This window comes from Ahaetulla prasina, chromosome 1 (genome assembly GCF_028640845.1).
Source record: "Ahaetulla prasina isolate Xishuangbanna chromosome 1, ASM2864084v1, whole genome shotgun sequence".
NCBI lineage: Eukaryota > Metazoa > Chordata > Lepidosauria > Squamata > Colubridae > Ahaetulla > Ahaetulla prasina.
This window is the reverse complement of record NC_080539.1, coordinates 374,811,530-374,830,490: the sequence shown is the minus strand read 5'-3', so window position 1 is coordinate 374,830,490 and position 18,961 is coordinate 374,811,530. Positions and strand designations below refer to the sequence as shown.

Genomic DNA, 18,961 nt, shown 5'->3' with positions numbered 1-18,961 from the left:
AATGGTCTGTGATACAGAAAGATTTCTGGTTTCATTTTTTGCATATGATTCTACAGAATTTGGGTGCTACTGAACCATCGTTGTATTTGAATTCAGGTCCATCTCTGGAGACTCTGGAGTTATTTCACTAGGGTCAAAGGATGTTAATTTGTAATTTGAAATGATGTTTCATATTTTATCAATATCTGGTTCATTTGTAATATCTAGACCAAATAATATATCATTTTGACCTTTTTTCCCTCTCTCTCCATTGTATCTTTTACTAGTATTGCTACGTTGTTAGGTTGATTGGTAGATGTTTGTGGTTAAGTTTGTGTACAGGGCAATGTTTGTTGAGTTGGGAGATGTTTTTGGTCAGTTGTGTTTTCATTTATTTTTGTTGTAATTTTATTTTCAAGGTTAGCTATAATTTTATTTTCAAGGTTTGTGAAACGTGAATCAAATTGTGCATCCAGGTGTGCTAGTAATTTTTTTTTCTAAGTTTGTTTGAATGTTGTTAATGACGGTTTCTCTTTTTCATTTTTCACAAAGCCATCCAAGTTTAACCAAGGAGCTTTGTATAAAAAAACCCCAAGCAAATCCAATCAATTGAAGACTTCCTGCTCCATAGTACATTAAAAAAAGGCAACCTCTCCTAGCACACACACTTTCTTGCAATGTTTTCCCATGTTGTTATTGTTTTTCACTCTAGATTTATAGCCAAGAACTACCAGCACTTCATGGCCTTAGTCTTTGCAATCACAGAGATCAACAATGATTTGCTTCTGCTACCCAACATCACCCTTGGCTTCAATATCTATAGCAATTTCCAGATTGAGATGTCAATTTCCTCAAACAGCCTCTCCCTGCTCTCCACACGAAGCCGAATGGTTCCTGGTTATAAATGTGACCGGAAGGACCCTCTGCTCTCCGTCATTGGAGGTCTCAACTCTAAATCCTCAAGGCTGATGGCCTCCATCTTAAGGTTCCAAAGGTGAGGAGCAGTGGTGGGTTTCAATTTTTTTTACTACCGGTTCTGTGGGTGTGGCTTGGTGGGCGTGGCAGGGGAAGGATACTGTAAAATCTCTGTTCCCTCCCCAATCCAGGGGAAGGTTACTGCAAAATCCCCATTTCTTCCTGATCAGCTGGGACTTGGAAGGCAGAGAATAGATGGGGGCAGGGCCAGTCAGAATTTTTACTACCAGTTCTCCGAACTATTCAAAATGTCTGCTACCGGTTCTCCAGAACTGGTCAGAACCTGCTGAAAACCACCTCTGGTAAGGAGGCTCCATTGGATGCAGAATGTCGCCAAAAGATGTTGAGACTCTAGAAAGAGTGCAGAGAAGAGCAACAAAGATAATTAGGAGACTGGAGGCTAAAAAATATGAAGAACGGTCGCAGGAACTCGGTATGCCTAGTTTAATGAAAAGAAGGACTAGGGGAGACATGATAGCAGTGTTCCAATATCTCAGGGGCTGCCACAAAGAAGAGGGGGACAATCTATTCTCCAAAGCACCTGAGGGTAGAACAAGAAGCAATGGGTGGAAACTAATCAAGGAGAGAAGCAACCTAGAACTAAGGAGGAATTTCCTGACAGTTAGAACAATTAATCATTGAAACTACTTGCCTCCAGAAGTTGTAGGGACTCCAATACTGGATGTTTTAAAGAATAGAATGGAACGGAATTCTTTATTGGCCAAGCGTGATTGGACACACAAGGAATTTGTCTTGGTGCATATGCTCTCAGTGTACATAAAAGAAAAGATACCTTCATCAAGAATCATAAGTTAAGAAGAGATTCAACAACCATTAGTCTGAAATGGTATAGGGCTTCTGCCTGGGCAGGGGGGTTGGACTAGAAGACCTCCAAGGTCCCTTCCAACTCTGTTATAATGTTAATTAGGCAAACAACAGAAACAGACACAGAAGCCAAAGATAAAAACAAAAGAGTATGTGACTCAGACAAATCTACACTATAGTGGAATTCATTTTTGTATTTTTTTGTATTTTTTTAATTTGCATTTATATCCCGCCCTTCTCCAAAGACTCAGGGCGGCTTACACTATGTCAAGCAATAGTCTTCATCCATTTGTATATTATATACAAAGTCAACTTTTATTGCCTCCAACAATCTGGGTCCTCATTTTACCTACCTTGTAAAGGATGGAAGGCTGAGTCAACCTTGGGCCTGGTGGGACTTGAACCTGCAGTAATTTCAAGCAGCTGCTGTTAATAACAGACTGCATTAGTCTGTTGAGCCACCAGAGACCCCAGATTTTATTTGTCAGGACATATTTTTTTATTTAACCCCCGAAGATAGCGATAAGTTTTTGAAGTGCTGCACTTGCCAAGAAGAATTCTTTCCTAACTTATTCTTCATAAAAGTGAAACTTTTTAATGAATTTGATTCTCTCGGCCAGATTGGTTTGAATCCGTTTGAGTGAATTTGTTCCCTTGACTTCTTTTCCAGTGATGGTATTCAACCGGTTCGGACCGGTTCAGGCGAACCGGTAGTGATGACCTGCTTGTGGCCCACCCACATGCCCACCCACCCTGGCGCTATGCCATCCTATTTAGCCACATTTTCTAAGCCACGCACATATAATATAATATAATATAACAGAAGAGTTGGAAGGGACCTTGGAGGTCTTCTAGCCCAACCCCCTGCCCAGGCAGGAAACCCTACACCATCTCAGTCAGATGGTTATCCAACATTTTCTTAAAAATTCCAGTGTTGGAGCATTCACAACTTCTGCAGGCAAGTTGTTCCACTCATTAATTGTTCTAACTGTCAGGAAATTTCTCCTTAGTTCTAAGTTGCTTCTTTCCTTGATCAGTTTCCACCCATTGCTTCTTGTTCTGCCCTCAGGTGCTTTGGAGAATAGTTTGACTCCCTCTTCTTTGTGGCAATCCCTGAGATATTGGAACACAGCTATCATGTCTCCCCTAGTCCTTCTTTTTATCAAACTAGACATACCCAGTTCCTGCAACCGTTCTTCATATGTTTTAGTCTCCAGTCCCCTAATCATCTTTGTTGCTCTTCTCTGCACTCTTTCTAGAGCCTCAACACCTTTTTTACATTGTGGCAACCAAAACTGGATGCAATATTCCAAGTGTGGCCTTACCAAGGCATTATAAAGTGGCACTAACACTTCACATGATCTTGATTCTATCCCTCTGTTTATGCAGCCCAGAACTGTGTTGGCTTTTTTAGCAGCAGCTGCACACGGATGGCTCATATCTAATGTGCAAGCAAAGCGCATGAACGGAAGGCTGTGCACATGTGCAGAAGGCACACACAAGAAAAGTGAGTGTGTGTGTACGCATGCTCATATTTTTGGTGCACGGTGAACCAGTGATAAAATTATATGATTTTAAATAAAATTATATGAAACCCACCTCTGCTTCTGTCATGTCACAACTAGGCAAAATATGTAACTGGTGGTTCTTCCTTGGAAGGGAACAACCTTAAGCTCACAAAGTCACTGAACCTGACTCATGGGGCAAGGCAGGATTTATTGATTTTCCCCTTAAATTCTCCAAAGCACCTGAGGGTAGAACAAGAAGCAATGGGTGGAAACTGATCAAGGAAAGAAGCAACTTAGAACTAAGGAGAAATTTCCTGAGAGTGAGAACAATTATCCTTCCTTCGACATGACCTGTGTTTAACTCACAGAATCATCTGTTACAACGTCCTTCCTGTTGAAGGCTACTTCAGCTTCAATCGCAACAATACACGAGCACACAATAAATTTAAGCGTAATGTGAACCGCTCCAATCTTGATTGCAGAAAATATGACTTCAGTAACAGAGTTGTTAATGCCTGGAATGCACTACCTGACTCTGTAGTCTCTTCCCAAAATCCCAAAAGCTTCAACCAAAAACTGTCTACTGTTGACCTCACCCCATTCCTAAGAGGTCTGTAAGGGGCGTGCATAAGAGCACCAGCGTGCCTACCGTTCCTGTCCTAATGTTCCCTTGATTGTAACCAATTTCGTATAGTTATTACATACTTATGCTTATATATATGTTTATATATCATATAGTTATTTCATGCTTATGCTTATATATACTGTTGTGACAAATAAATAAATGAATAAATAAATAAAATAAATCAGTGGAACAACTTGCCTGCAGAGGTTGTGAGTGTTCCAACTCTGGAAATTTTTAAGAAAATGTTGGATAACCAATTGTTTGAAGTGGTGTAAGTTTTCCTGCCTGGGCAGGGGGTTGGACTAGAAGACCTCTAAGGTCCCTTCCAACTCTGTTATTATTATTACCATTAAATCTCCATAAACCTTTATCAAGAATCTCACTTTCTCCAGCTTGGTGTTGACTTTAAGTTCTCTCATGAAGACAATACAGTTTATCCTTCCTTCTTCCGGATTAACCCTACTGAATTCCCTCAGTACGTGGGTTTAGTCCAGCTGCTCCTGCATTTCCAGTGGAACTGGATTGGGCTTCTAGCCCCAGAAGATGACGACGGAGAGCATTTCATCTCATCTCTGATGCCAATGCTCAAGGAGAAGGAGATCTGCCTGGCCTTCACAGAAAAGATGAAATCGGACATCTTTGCTATTACACAGTCCAAGTTGCTTCGTGTTTTCAAAACTTGGTCTACAGCCGAAGTCATTATTGTGTTTGGAGATTCCAGTAGCACTGCAAATGTACAGGTGGCGGTGCATGGCCATGAAGTAATGAGAAACAGACCATTTCAGAAAGTTTGGATCCTGACTTCCCATTGGAAGCTTAATGTGGCGGGATCTAAAAACATACTGCAGCTTATCAAGCCCTTCCATGGGGCTTTGCATTTTAGGCAACACACTGGACATGTGTCAGATTTCAACCATTTCCTCCTGTCCTTAAACCCTTTGAACCCACGAGGGGATCTTTTTCTTTCTCCATGGTGGGAAAGGGTCTTTGACTGCATGATTCACAAACTAGGAGAGAGTCCTAAAAAGGGGAAAAAAACATGCACGGGAAAGGAGAAATTAGAGAATGTGCCGAATTACATCTTTGAGACCAGCATGACAAGTGAAAGTTACAATATCTACAATGCCATTTATGCTGTGGCACATGCGTTGCATGCCATGCATGGATCAGTAACCCAACCAATCGTGAAGAGGCCCGGAAAAAAGTTCTCAAATGTCCAGTCATGGCAGGTAATTTTCTGTAACTTTTTTATCCAGTCTACGGATCCTTAGAGAGGAGGCTTATGATATGTAATTTTTATTTATTTATTTATTTATTTTGTCACAACGGTATATACAATCATCAACATAAAAATAACTCATCATGAGAGAAAAAGTATATATAAGTAAAAGTATAAGTAAAAGTATGCATATAATATTATAATGAAGGGAACAATAGGACAGGAACGGTAGGCACTTTTGTGCTCCTGTGCACGCCCCTTATAGTCCTCTTAGGAATGGGGTGAGGTCAATAGTAGACAGTTTTCGGTTGAAGCTTTAGGGATTTGGGGAAGAGACCACAGAGTCAGGTAGTGAGTTCCAAGCGTTAACAACTCTGTTACAGAAGTCATATTTTCTGCAATCAAGTCTGAAGCGGTTGACATTAAGTTTGAATCTATTGTTTGCTCTTATATTGTTGCGACTGAAGCTGAAGTAGTCTTTTACAGGAAGGATATTGCAATAGATGATTCTGTGTGTTAAACATAAAAATTTCTTGAATTACTGATTAAAAATCTTTATTGTGAAAAGGCAAGTTGCCCATAAAATGGCCAACAGCTCTTTAAGATCTCTCCCTAACCATCACAGCAACTGTTGGCTATAAAACTGAGCAGAGAGACAGCTAAGGGTTAGATGTTGTGGCTGGTGTGTGATTGTCTTGGGAAATGGACAAGGAGCCTGAAGCAATCTAAAGAGAAAGATTCTGTTCTTCAGCTGTAGGATTCACAAGAAGTAATACTTGGAGGAACTGTGAAGGAGGTATAGAAGAAGTGGGAAAGAATGGAGCACTGAGCAGTGAGTACTCTCCCTTGAGTGCTTTTATGGATGCCAAGGGACTTGTATGGTTGTGTTGGCTCTTTTGGGTTTTGGAGGCCACTCACTTAAGTATATGTAACAGAATCCGGCAGTCTTGGAGACCATCTTTTTCTTTATATCTTCAGGGCTGGCACACTTAAGGCTGTGGGAAATTGGGAGTGGGGATTGCATGGAGTTGTAGGGATATCTAGCCATAATAACATTCTTTTCTCTGGAAGTCAAGGACATCCTGCCCTGCACCTGGAGTGGCGTGACTGAGAGGCATCTCCAGTTGGGACGGTGCATTGATTGGACCATGTGATTAGACCATATGCAGCGGAAGGGACTTGGACTTTCTTTTGGGTGGGGAAAACCTAGAAGCTTTCAGATTCAGGTTTTTTCCCAGATACGCCAATATGACATCTCTAATAAAGTGGAACTTTGAGGAACTTTTCTTGACCGGGATGCCTCATGCACGGTCACTCATGCTCTTGTCACTTCCCGTCTGGATTATTGCAATGCTCTCTACATGGGGCTACCCCTGAAGTGCACTCGGAGGCTTCAGTTACTCCAGAATGCAGCTGCGCGGGTGATTGAGGGAGCCACACATTGCTCCCGTGTAACACCACTCCTGCGAAGGCTGCACTGGCTACCTGTGGTCTTTCGGGTGCGCTTCAAGGTGTTGGTTACCACCTTTAAAGCGCTCCATGGCTTAGGGCCCGGGTACTTATGGGACCGCCTGCTGTTACCTTATGCCTCCCACCGACCCGTACGCTCACACAGAGAGGGTCTTCTCAGGGTGCCGTCCGCCAAGCAATGTCGGCTGGCGGCCCCCAGGGGAAGGGCCTTCTCTGTTGGAGCTCCTACGCTCTGGAACGAACTTCCCCCCGGTTTGCGTCAATTACCTGACCTTCGGACCTTTCGCCGTGAATTAAAAACGCACTTGTTTATTCAAGCGGGACTGGCTTAATTTTTTAAATTTTTCAAATTTTAATAATTTTAATTGGGGTATTTTATTTATGGGTCAAATTTGACAGTTTTAAATTTTTGGCCACTAATAGAATATGTTATTTTAACTGTTGTTTTAGTTTGTATATTGTATTGTTTTAAATCTGGCTGTACACCGCCCTGATTCCTTCGGGAGAAGGGCGGTATAAAAATCTAAATAATAATAATAATAATAATAATAATAATAATAATAATAATAATAATAATAATAATAATAATAATAATAATAAAAAACTTCTAGCCTCGGGGTTTTCTTTCGTTGGAGGTGTTACTTGGACACAACCTTTGACAAAATGGTGGGAGGAAAAAAAAAGTCAGCATATCTAAAAAGTCAGAGCATTTTAAAAAGTTGGGATATACAAAAAGAGGGGAATTGGGGGGGTGGGGGGTGGGGAAGATAGGATATCTAATGTCAACTCACGAAGCTTTATTGATCTGCTCCCAAGTTGCCATAGGCAGGGGGGATGGGAAACTGCACCAAGGAATTTACATCTCTGTCAAAACAAAACACAGGCTTAGCTGGCCGAAGTGACAAACCAAGGCAGATATTTTCTTTCACGTGCCCTTCCCCTCACCCCCCCCCCCCCCGCACACCCCCTGGTCAGACCTGTTTTCTGCATTCACCTGTCTGATTGTCAGGTAGGGAAAGTCGGTAGAATTGGAACAGTTCCAATTCTATCACTGTTCTGTTAGAAAATATTTAACCATTTCCCAAGTCCTTGGTCCAAAATAAACCTTTAAAAAGGTTGGTAGCCAATTACCTCAGGAATAAAACCATACAATGAATTTTGTAATATGCGTCGCGATTTTCGTGTTTAGGTATCAGTAAAATTGGACTTGAAGGAACCATCATACAAACGCCCAGTATAGACAATTTTGTACGGTTGGGGAAAGATCTGATTATTCAGATCTCTACCAAAGCAACTGTTGCTTCTTAGACATACACACATCTCCCAATATGATGGCCATCACAGAAGAATAGAAGCCATGTTGTCCATCAGTGAATTTCCGAAGGTCTCTTTTCTTTCAGCTTCTTTACTATTTGAGAAAGGTCCAATTCAACAACAGTGCTGGAGATGAAATCTCCTTCTCAGAAAATGGATTGGGATCAGCTCGATATGATCTTCTCAACTGGATTCTCTGCCCCAATCAATCTTTTCTCCCCATAAAAGTTGGCCAAACCAATCCCAGGGCTCCCTCAGGCCAGGATTTCACCATTAACAAAGATGCAATCACCTGGACCACAAAGGTGAGCTGGAAGGAAATGTAATTTCATGGAAAGATTCATTCTCTCCTTGCAATGCAGAACATCCTACCAACTGGACAAGAGGTTTATTGAATCAGGAAACATGGCAACTATTTGGTGAATAAAAACTGCTTTGCATTTGAAGTCTGACTTGTGTCAATCCACAAAGGGTTGGGATTGGGAATAACTTCTTCTTGAAACCCAAAATGCAATCAAAGATAGAAACAGTGATTTCTAGGGACTGTTCCTGTTCAAATCGATCCTCATAATTTTTTGTCTTAGCTGTAGCTCAATATCACAAGCCTTCCTTTGCATGAGGGAGGTCCCAGTTCCAATCTCCATCATCCATTTGTGGATTAGGAGTAGGACTTGCCAGAGTCCCACATGAACTGTTCTTGGTTTCTGGTAGACCTTGGTGAACCGTCTTCTTTTGAAGATGTTCTGAAGATGGAAATAGGATTATGGAGAGCAATAAATAAAGCCCATCTGTTGCTTAGTCATCTTAAGCATTTCTGCTTTCTCTTTAAGGAAGTGCCCTTTGCCAGGTGTGGCAAGAAGAGATGCCAGGCAGGAGAGAGGAGAAGAGTTCCAGAGGGTGAGCAGGTTTGCTGCTACCTGTGTGACCCTTGTCCAGAAGGGACCATTTCTAACCAGTCAGGTAAAACAGGCTTCAAATGTAGATCTTTCAGGATCAAGCAATCCATCCAATAGATCAAAGTATTTATTGTCGTTCTTGTCATTTTTGGTAAGATTGATATGGTTCAAAGCATTCATATTTTCCAGCAGAACCTTTCAGTTTATTTATCTAAACTTTCCTCTTCCCTCCCCTAAGTCACCTTTCTCATCAATTTAATGCAGTGTAGTTTGAGTGCATAATTCATTGGGTCCCCACTAGTCCACTGTTTATTGTCAAATCGAACTGGGAAAATAAATTTCTTTTCCTGAAGAAATGAAGTTTGTGCTTTGAGCTATTTATGTCTGTTTCTTTTGTCAGCCGAGAAAATTTTTATTTCCCAGAAAATTATTAGAACTTTCTGAGAAAGAGAATGCCTGTCTGTCTAAATCTCCTAGGGTCTATGACAACTCACCATGGCCAGCTCACCATGGCCAACTCATCACAGGATAATTCACAGCGAGACAGGAAACAAAGAAACAGTGGAATAGAAACATTAAAGAAAGGATGCCAAACGGGGAATAACATGACATGTGAATGACGAAAAATAGCATATTTTTTTAAAAAAGTAAAATGATTAAATTGAATGGTTGAATTATCCTGCACTGGGTTGTCCCATGGTGAGCTATCCATGGCAAGTTATCCTTCAGAAAGTTGGCTGTGGTGAATTGACCATGATGAGCTGGCTGTGGTGAGTTGTCCCATTCCAATCTCCTAACTCTTCCCTAAAAACAAAACAAAAAAAAGTCAGAAAGAGCAGAAGTGAAGTACAAAGCAGAGAAATTGACCCAGAGATAATCAACCTATAATGTACACACAAACAAAATACAGTGCTATCCTGGTACTCATCATTAATAGAATAGAATAGAATAGAATTTTTATTGGCCAAGTGTGATTGGACACACAAGGAATTTGTCTTGGTGCATATGCTCTCAGTGTACATAAAAGAAAAGATACGTTCATCAAGGTACAACATTTACAACACAATTGATGATCAATATATCAATATAAATCATAAGGATTGCCAGCAACAAGTTATAGTCATACAGTCATAAGTGGAAAGAGATGGGTGATGGGAACGATGAGAAGATTGATAGTAGTGCAGATTAAATAGTTTGACAGTGTTGAGGGAATTATTAATTGGTTCCAGAAGGCATACGAGTACCAAAAATGATGAGGACCCCCCAAAAAATTCTCATAAGGAATAAGGTAGTGAGTCACATGACTGCTGATGCCGACAAATGTTAGCTTGTGCATTGAGTACCAAACAAACGATGAGTACCGGGACAACATTTTTGCATTAAAATGCGTTGAATATCAAATTTGATGAGTTTCAAACCAGTTGAGTACCAAGGTACCACTGTAGCAGACTTCCTGGAGGACAGATCTAAGAGTTTTTTGGGGGGTTCCACTATAAACATAATTATTAATGGTTATGGTTTACAGTCGACAATCTGTCATACTGAAAACCACAGTAATTATGAAAATTCCTAGTGACTGGAGAAGGTATTTTTTCCCCCACAGCAAACTGACCAAGCCAGCTCGGGTTGAACAGAGAGTGATATCTAGCTACACCCAAGGTCATTACGAAGGATGACTTACTTTTTGATGCACCATAAAGTGCACAGTGGGTCATTCCATCATTATATTTGTGCGTTGGCCACAGTGGAAATCCTTTAGACAATGACTCTTGATTTCAGATGCAGCCCACTGTGATCCTTGCCCAGAAGACCAATTTCCCAACAAGGATAAGGACTACTGCATTGCCAAGAAGATCCACTTCCTTGCCTATCAAGACACCCTGGGATACACTTTAGCATCTCTCGTTCTTTGTCTCTCTTTGATCACATTGGCAGTTCTGGCAATTTTCATTATGCATCGTGACACACCGATTGTCAAGGCCAACAATCGAGATCTCACCTACATCCTTCTGGTCTCCCTCCTGCTCTGCTTCCTCTGCTCCTTCCTCTTCATTGATCAACCTGGGAAGGTCACCTGTCTCATACGACAATCTGCCTTTGCCATTCTCTTTTCCCTGGCAGTTTCCTCTGTCTTGGCAAAAACTGTCATGGTGGTTCTGGCCTTCATGGCCACCAAGCCAGGGAACAAGACAAGGAAACTCTTAGGAAAACCACTGACCAACTCCATTGTCTCAGTCTGTCCCCTGATCCAAGGAATTCTTTGTGCCACCTGGCTGTTAATCTCTCCCCCATTTCCCAACTTGGATTTCCATTCCTTGGTGGGAGAGGCCATCTTGGAATGTAACGAAGGCTCAACTTCGATGTTTTACACTGTCCTCTCCTACCTAGGTTTTTTGGCCTTCATCAGTTTCACAGTGGCCTTTCTAGCTAGGAAATTGCCTGACAGCTTTAACGAAGCCAAGTTCATTACTTTTAGCATGCTGATTTTTTGCAGCGTTTGGATCACCTTCCTCCCCACCTACCTGAGCACCAAAGGGAAGTCCATGGTGGCTGTGGAGATCTTCTCCATCTTGGCCTCTGGAGCTGCTCTCTTGGCTTGTATCTTTTTCCCCAAATGCTTCATTATCCTATTTAGGCCCCATCTGAATTGCAGAGAAAATATGATAAGACACAAGAATTTCTAATTAACGCAAGGATAATTACACATTTATATTAATTGCTGAGGAATTTTTGAATTTAATAAGATTTCAATATGTGTTTTTACATGTAGTTTTACATGTAATAAGATGTGTCTTTTAAAGCCTTCTTGGACTTTGTTGCTATTATCATTAAAAAAATCTTGATGCTCTGTCATGTGAGGCAGGAAAAATCCAATTGGATTTTTAAGAGGCGCTTTAAAAACACTTGAATTTTGCAAAGTGACATGTTGTAGATGGGTCAGTGAGTAACTTGTGGTTGCTGTTGCACATAAGTAAGGAATTGCCTTCAATTGCTCAAATGTCTGGGGTTGAGCATGGCAGAATCAAAAGGACGTCGTTTCATAAATTGGGTGGAATTTTGTAGTCACCTACAGAAGCTATTTTTTTTTCAACCAAAGACCTGAGCTATCTTGAATCGGTGTAGGATCAATAGTGAGTCTATGACAATATTGTGGTTGAAAGTATTTTCCCCCCACTAGATGACAACAGAAAAATTTCTCAGGTTCTAACTAATTGTTAAAAAACACCCTTGCATGGTTTAAATTAGCTTTCCCCACCTTGCGTAACTCCTTTTCTATTATTATTATTATTATTATTATTATTATTATTATTATTATTATTATTATTATTATTATTATTATTATTATTATTATTATTAGAATTAGAATTAGAATTAGAATTAGAATTAGAATTAGAATTTATATCCCGCCCTTCTCCGAAGACTCAGGGTGGCTTACAATGTGTTAAGGGCAATGGAAGATATAAGTTTCTAAGACAGTGGTTCTCAACCTTTATAGTGCTGCGACCCCTTTAATACAATTCCCCACGATGTGGCGACCCCTTTAATACAATTCCCCACGATGTGGCGACCCCTTTAATACAATTCCCCATGATGTGGTGACCCCAACCATAAAATTATTTTCGTTTTGAATTTATCGCACCTGAAGCTGCATTGGCTAGCGATCTGAAGTGCTTGCGATTGCCTTGGGGAACGGAGGCATTAAAGCGGAGATTCCTCCCCTATTAAGTTTATCGTGCCTGAAGCCAGATTAGGCTAGCGATTGGGAGTGATTGCAGCTGGCTTGAGAGGGAGACATCAGAGCAAAGATTTCTCTCTTTTTTAATTCATCGCGCCTGAAGCCGAATTTGGCTAGCGATTTGAAGAGCAGCTCGCTTGTGGAGTCAACCATTGGAGCACGATTCTTTAACTCGCAAATATACTTCCCATATTTCCGATGGTCTTAGGCGACCCCTGGCAAATCGTCATTCGACCCCCAACGGGGTCCCAACCCACAGGTTGAGAACCGCTGTTCTAAGATCATCCCTTACTGTGCAGGAATAAATAATCCTTTCACACAAATACCTATATTATAGATCACATTTACTTGGCTATAGTTGATCACCATGCTAGCACCTTGACCCTTGGCCCTAACTCTTTCTGAACAAATTAAGGCACAGGCCAGCTTCAATCTTGGGTGCAGGTACTCAGTTTCAGGTAGGCTGAATACCACCTGTATCCTGACCCTCAAGTCCATCTGATCCTTGCATCAATAAAAGATACAAACATGTTTTTCCACTTCTGGTGTATGAAGAGACACGATTGCTAAGTAGGGTAGAATGTTAGTCTGCCTTGCAATTATCAGAAGTACAGTAACTCTTAATGCATCCCCTGTGGATTTCTACCTACAAAACTTTTCCAAGAGAAAACCTGCTTAAACAAAATAAGCTCTGGGACCTCCCAAGGGAGATCACCTTAGCCTTTCTTGCAAAGAGATAATCCAAAAGCCAACATGGGTTTGTCAAAAACAGATCATGCCAGACTAATCTTATTGCATTCTTTGACAAAATGACAAAATTAGTAGACCAGAGGAATGCTGTCGATATAATTTACTTGGACTTCAGTAAAGCATTTGATAAAGTAGACCATAACCTACTACTAGATAAAGTAGAAAAATGTGGGTTAGACAGCACCACCACCAGATGGATTCGTAACTGGCTGACCAACCGCACTCAACGTGTAGTCCTCAACGGAACTACATCCACATGGAGGGAAGTATGCAGTGGAGTACCCCAAGGCTCTGTTTTAGGCCCAGTACTCTTCAACATCTTCATCAATGACTTGGATGAGGGGATAGATGGGGAACTCATCAAATTTGCAGATGACACCAAGCTGGCAGAATAGCCAACACTCCAGAAAGATCTTGACAGACTTGAACATTGGGCGCTATCTAACAAAATGAAATTCAACAGTGAAAAAAGTAAGGTTCTACATTTAGGCAAAAAAAACCAAAATGCACAGGTACTGTATATGTGGTACCTTGCTCAATAGTAGTACCTGTGAGAGGGATCTTGGAGTCCTAGTGAATAACCATTTAGATATGAGCCAGCAGTGTGCAGCAGCTGCTAAAAAAGCCAACACAGTTCTGGGCTGCATAAACAGAGGGATAGAATCAAGATCACGTGAAGTGTTAGTGCCACTTTATAATGCCTTGGTAAGGCCAAACTTGGGATATTGCATCCAGTTTTGGTTGCCACGATGTAAAAAAGATGTTGAGACTCTAGAAAGAGTGCAGAGAAGAGCAACAAAGATGATTAGGGGACTGAAGGCTAAAACATATGAAGAACGGTTTCAGGAACTGGGTATGTCTAGTTTAATAAAAAGAAGGACTAGGGGAGACAGGATAGCAATGTTCCAATATCTCAGGGGTTGCCACAAAGAAGAGGGAGTCGGGCTGTTCTCCAAAGCACCTGAGGGTAGAACAAGAAGCAATGGGTGGAAACTGATCAAAGAAAGAAGCAACTTAGAACTAAGGAGAAATTTCTTGACAGTTAGAACAATCAATAAGTGGAACAACCTGCCTCCAGAAGTTGTGAATGCTCCAACACTGGAAAATTTTAAGAAAATGTTGGATAACCATCTGACTGAGATGGTGTAGGGTTTCCTGCCTGGGCAGGGGGTTGGACTAGAAGACCTCCAAGGTCCCTTCCAACTCTGTTATTATTATTATTCTCATTTTTACACTGAATGTACCCAGTTTCTGCAAGTGTTCTTCATTATGTTTTATGAATACCCCCCAATCATCTTTGCTGTTGTTCTCTTTCTAGATTTCTAAAGCACTCTTTCTAGATTTCAATAGTATTTCAAGTATGATGAAAGCAGCATAAAGTGGTACTAACCTTTCAAGTGACATTGAAACTATCCCTCTGTTGATGCAGCCTAGGACTGCATTGGCTTCTTTAGCAGATGCAGCACACTGCCCACTCATACTTAAGTGATTGTCCATTAGGACTCTTGGATCTCCTTCAGTTACTGCTATTGAACTGGTATTCAGCTCTCTTTGAAACGGTTCAGCTAATTTTTGCATCCTGTGGAATGAGAGCAGTCCCAAAGCTCCTTATATATCCTGTGGGGTGGGGCTCCTGCTCCATCCTTCCTTTTGATGATGCCGCCTCTCTAATCTTCTGAACCAAGCTTGATTATTATTATTATTATCTGCTGGGTCTGAAGGCGTAACCTGGGAAGGGAGAAATCAGGGGATGATGGCCTCATTACGTCCTCCGACTGGCCTGGTTCTGGCTCCTGGAGCCGGGCCAAAGGAATCGGTGCTCCTGAGGTAAGCCTTACCAGCCCTTCCCCCTCACTCTCGGAGTCACTTTCGGGCATGGGGCCAGGTTCGGGGGCTGGAGTCACAACACTAGGGCTTTATAGGTACTAATACTTCACATGATTTTGAGTCTATGATTTTATTATTATTATTATTATTGTTATTATTATTGTTTATTCAATTTTTATACCGCCCTTCTCCCGAACGACTCAGGGCGGTGTACAGCCAAGATAAAACAAAATGATACAAAAATATACAATTTAAAATACAAATTAAAAAACTTATTATATAGTTGGCCTAGAAACTTTAAAAATATATAAAACTAAAAACCCCATTAAAATTAGTAATAAATTTAAAACCAATAAAATTTAGGCCAGCCCCGCACGAATAAATAGATGTGTTTTCAATTCGCAGTGGAAGGTCTGAAGGTCAGGTATTTGGCGTAAACCTGGGGGACGTTCGTTCCAGAGGGTGGGAGCCCCCACAGAGAAGGATCTTCCCCTGGGGGCCGCCAGCCGACATTGCTTGGCGGACGGCACCCTGAGAAGTCCCTCTCTGTGAGAGCGCACGGGTCGGTGGGAGACATGAGGTAACAGCAGGCAGTCCCGTAAGTACCAGGCCCTATGCCATGGAGCGCTTTAAAGGTAATAACCAAAACCTTAAAGTGCACCCGAAAGGCCACAGGCAGCCAGTGCAGTCTGCGCAGGAGCGGTGTTACACGGGAGCTACGCGAAGCTCCCTCTATCACCCGCGCAGCTGCATTCTGGACTAACTGAAGCCTCCGGGTGCACCTCAAGGGGAGCCCCATGTAGAGAGCATTGCAATAATCCAAGCGAGAGGTAACGAGCGCATGAGTGTCTGTGCACAAGGCATCCCGATCAAGGAAGGGGCGCAACTGCCGAACCAGGCGAACCTGGTGGAAGGCCCCACTGGAGACGGCCGTCAAATGATCTTCAAACGACAGCCGTTAATCCTGGAGAACACCTAAGTTGCGCACCCTATCCTTTGGGGCCAATAACTCGCCTCCAACAGTCAGCTGCGGCTGCAGCTGACTGAATTGGGATGCCGGCATCCGCAGCCACTCCGTCTTGGAGGGATTAAGCTTGAGCCTGTTTCTCCCCATCCAGACCTGTACGGCTTCCAAACACCGGGACAGCACTTCAACAGCTTCATTGGGGTTGCCCGAGGTGGAAAAGTACAGCTGAGTATCATCAGCGTACTGCTGGTATCTCACCCCAAAGCCACTGATGATCTCACCCAACGGCTTCATATAGATGTTGAACAGAAGGGGCAAGAGAATCGACCCCTGCGGCACCTCACAAGTGAGGCACCTCGCGGCCGACCTCTGCCCCCCTGTCAACACCGTCTGCGACCGGTCGGAGAGATAGGAGGAGAACCACCGATACACGGTGCCTCCCACTCCCAATCCCCCCAACCAGCGCAGCAAGATACCATGGTCGATGGTATCAAAAGCCGCTGAAAGATCTAATAGGACCAGGGCAGAGGAATAACCCCTGTCCCTGTCCCTCCAGAGATCATCCACCAACGCAATCAAAGCTGTCTCCGTGCTGTATCCGGGTTGGAAGCCAGACTGGAACGGGTCTAGATAGACAGCTTCATCCAGGTATTGGGGTAGCTGCCACGCCACAGCACTCTCTACAACCTTCGCAACAAAGCGAAGGTTGGAGACCGGACGATAATTACCCAAAATAGCTGGGTCCAGGGAGGGCTTCTTGAGGAGGGGTCTCACCACCGCCTCTTTCAAGGCAGCAGGGAAAACCCCTTCCAACAGAGAAGCGTTGATAATCCCCTGGAGCCAGCCTCGTGTCACCTCCTGAGTGGCCAGTACCAGCCAGGAAGGACACGGGTCCAGTAAACATGTGGTGGTGTGGAGCCTCCCCAACAAGCTGTCCACGTCCTTGGGAGCCACAGGGTCAAACTCATCCCAAACAGACTCAACAAGACGTGCCTCCTCTCTCTCGCTTGGATCATCCCAGTTTCGGTCCAGACCATCCCGGAGCTGAGCGATTTTATTGTATAGATAACCACTAAACTCCTCGGCACGTCCCTGCAAAGGGTCATCCCGCACCTCCTGATGAAGGAGGGAGCGGGTCACCCGAAACAGGGTGGCCGGGCGGTTATCTGCTGACGCAATGAGGGTGGAGGCGTAGGAATGCCTCGCCTCCCTCATTGCCACTAGGTAGGTCCTAGAATAGGACCTAACTAGTGTCCGATCAGCTTTGGAACGAGTCTATGCCTCTGTTTATACAACCAAGGATTGTATTGGCTTTTTTGGCTGCTGCCGCACAAGCTGGCTCATATTCAAGTGATCATCCACTAGGACTCCAAGGTCCCTCTCACAGGTCCTGTTTTTGAGCTCAGTCTCGCCTAATCTATACTTATACCTTTGATTGTCATGTGCCATCATGCCACATTAGCATTCATAGTATCTGAAGAAACTATGGCACGGGTCAAACTCCAAGTTTTTTGTAGATGCTCAGGTTCATGCAGGTCAAAGACATGCCAGCTTTGAGTGTCACATCCATCTGCTTTGTGGATCAGCAACAAAGGATGTTGAGACTCTAGAAAGAGTGCAGAGAAGAGAAACAAAGATGATTAGGGGACTGGAGGCTAAAACATAGGAAGAATGGTTGCAGGAATTTGGTATGCCTAGTTTAATGAAAAGAAGGACTAGGGGAGACATGATAGCAGTCTTCCAATATCTCAGGGGTTGCCACAAAGAAGAGGGAGTCAAACTATTCTCTAAAGAATTTTTTTTTTTAACTGTGAACCGCCCTGAGTCCTTCGGGAGATGGGCGGTATACAAATATAATAAATAATAATAATAATAATAATAATAATAATAATAATAATAATAATAATAATAATAATAATAATAATAATAATAATAATAAAGCACATGAGGGTAGAACAAGAAGCAATGGGTGGAAACTAATCAAGGAGAGAAGCAACTTAGAACTAAGGAGAAATTTCCTGACAGTTAGAACAATTAATAAGTGGAACAACTTGCCTGCAGAAGTTGTGAATGCTCCAACACTGGAAATTTTTAAGAAAATGTTGGATAGCCATTTGTCTGAAATAGTGTAGGGTTTCCTGCCTGGACAGGGGGTTGGACTAGAAGACCTCCCAGGTCCCTTCCAACTCTGATATTATTATTATTATTAAGAAACAAGAGGCATAAACCTGTCTTTTCCCTTCTGGTGACAATGGAACCTGGTGTGTAACCAAAAGTTAGCGGTAAGTGAGTAGGAGACATGTTCTTCCTTGCAACTACCAGAAGAACAATTATTTTTAATATATCCCCTATGGATTTCTACCCACAAAGTCTTCCATTATAAAAGCTGCTGTAAAAATATGCTTTGAATTCTCCCCGTGGGAGCTGGACAAGACACCTTACCTTGTTTTGCAAAGAACAAACACCTGAGCTTATTGAGATTCAGCTGCCTTAGTTTCCTCTTTGGTCACAGCCCAAACACAGGGAAGAGGAAGCATGACTGATATAAATTTGCCCTGGATATCCCGGTGACATGGCCTATCTCTATTGTGTTAAAGCGCTGATGAGATTTTCAAGAGTTCCCTGCAATTCAGCTTCTGCACAAATTTTGATTTCTGACTTAGGAGGGATGATAACAAGAATGGCTCGGTTGCCTCTCCTGCTGCTGTTCTTCTCGCTCCTGTCTCCAACTACTGCTAAGAGAATACAAACCATATGCATTTTCAGAAATCCTTTACAAATTCAAGATCAATGGGAATATTACAGGCCTGGTGATCTGATTATTGGTGGGAATTTACCCCTGGCAACCATTTCTTCTGCCAGCATCCCAG

General features: G+C 42.4%; 1 protein-coding gene across 1 annotated transcript in view; it reads left to right on the top strand.

Annotated features, from left to right (window-relative positions):
* The window catches only part of LOC131188302 (vomeronasal type-2 receptor 26-like), a 29,199-nt gene extending 17,704 nt beyond the window's left edge, over positions 1-11,495 (top strand). Inside the window, exons 4-7 of the mRNA XM_058163494.1 lie at positions 692-973; positions 8,163-8,220; positions 8,746-8,875; positions 10,591-11,495. Of these exons, the coding sequence (XP_058019477.1) occupies positions 692-973; positions 8,163-8,220; positions 8,746-8,875; positions 10,591-11,495 (1,375 nt within the window). The remainder of the gene's footprint in view (positions 1-691; positions 974-8,162; positions 8,221-8,745; positions 8,876-10,590) is intronic.
* The last annotated feature ends 7,466 nt before the right edge of the window (positions 11,496-18,961 follow it).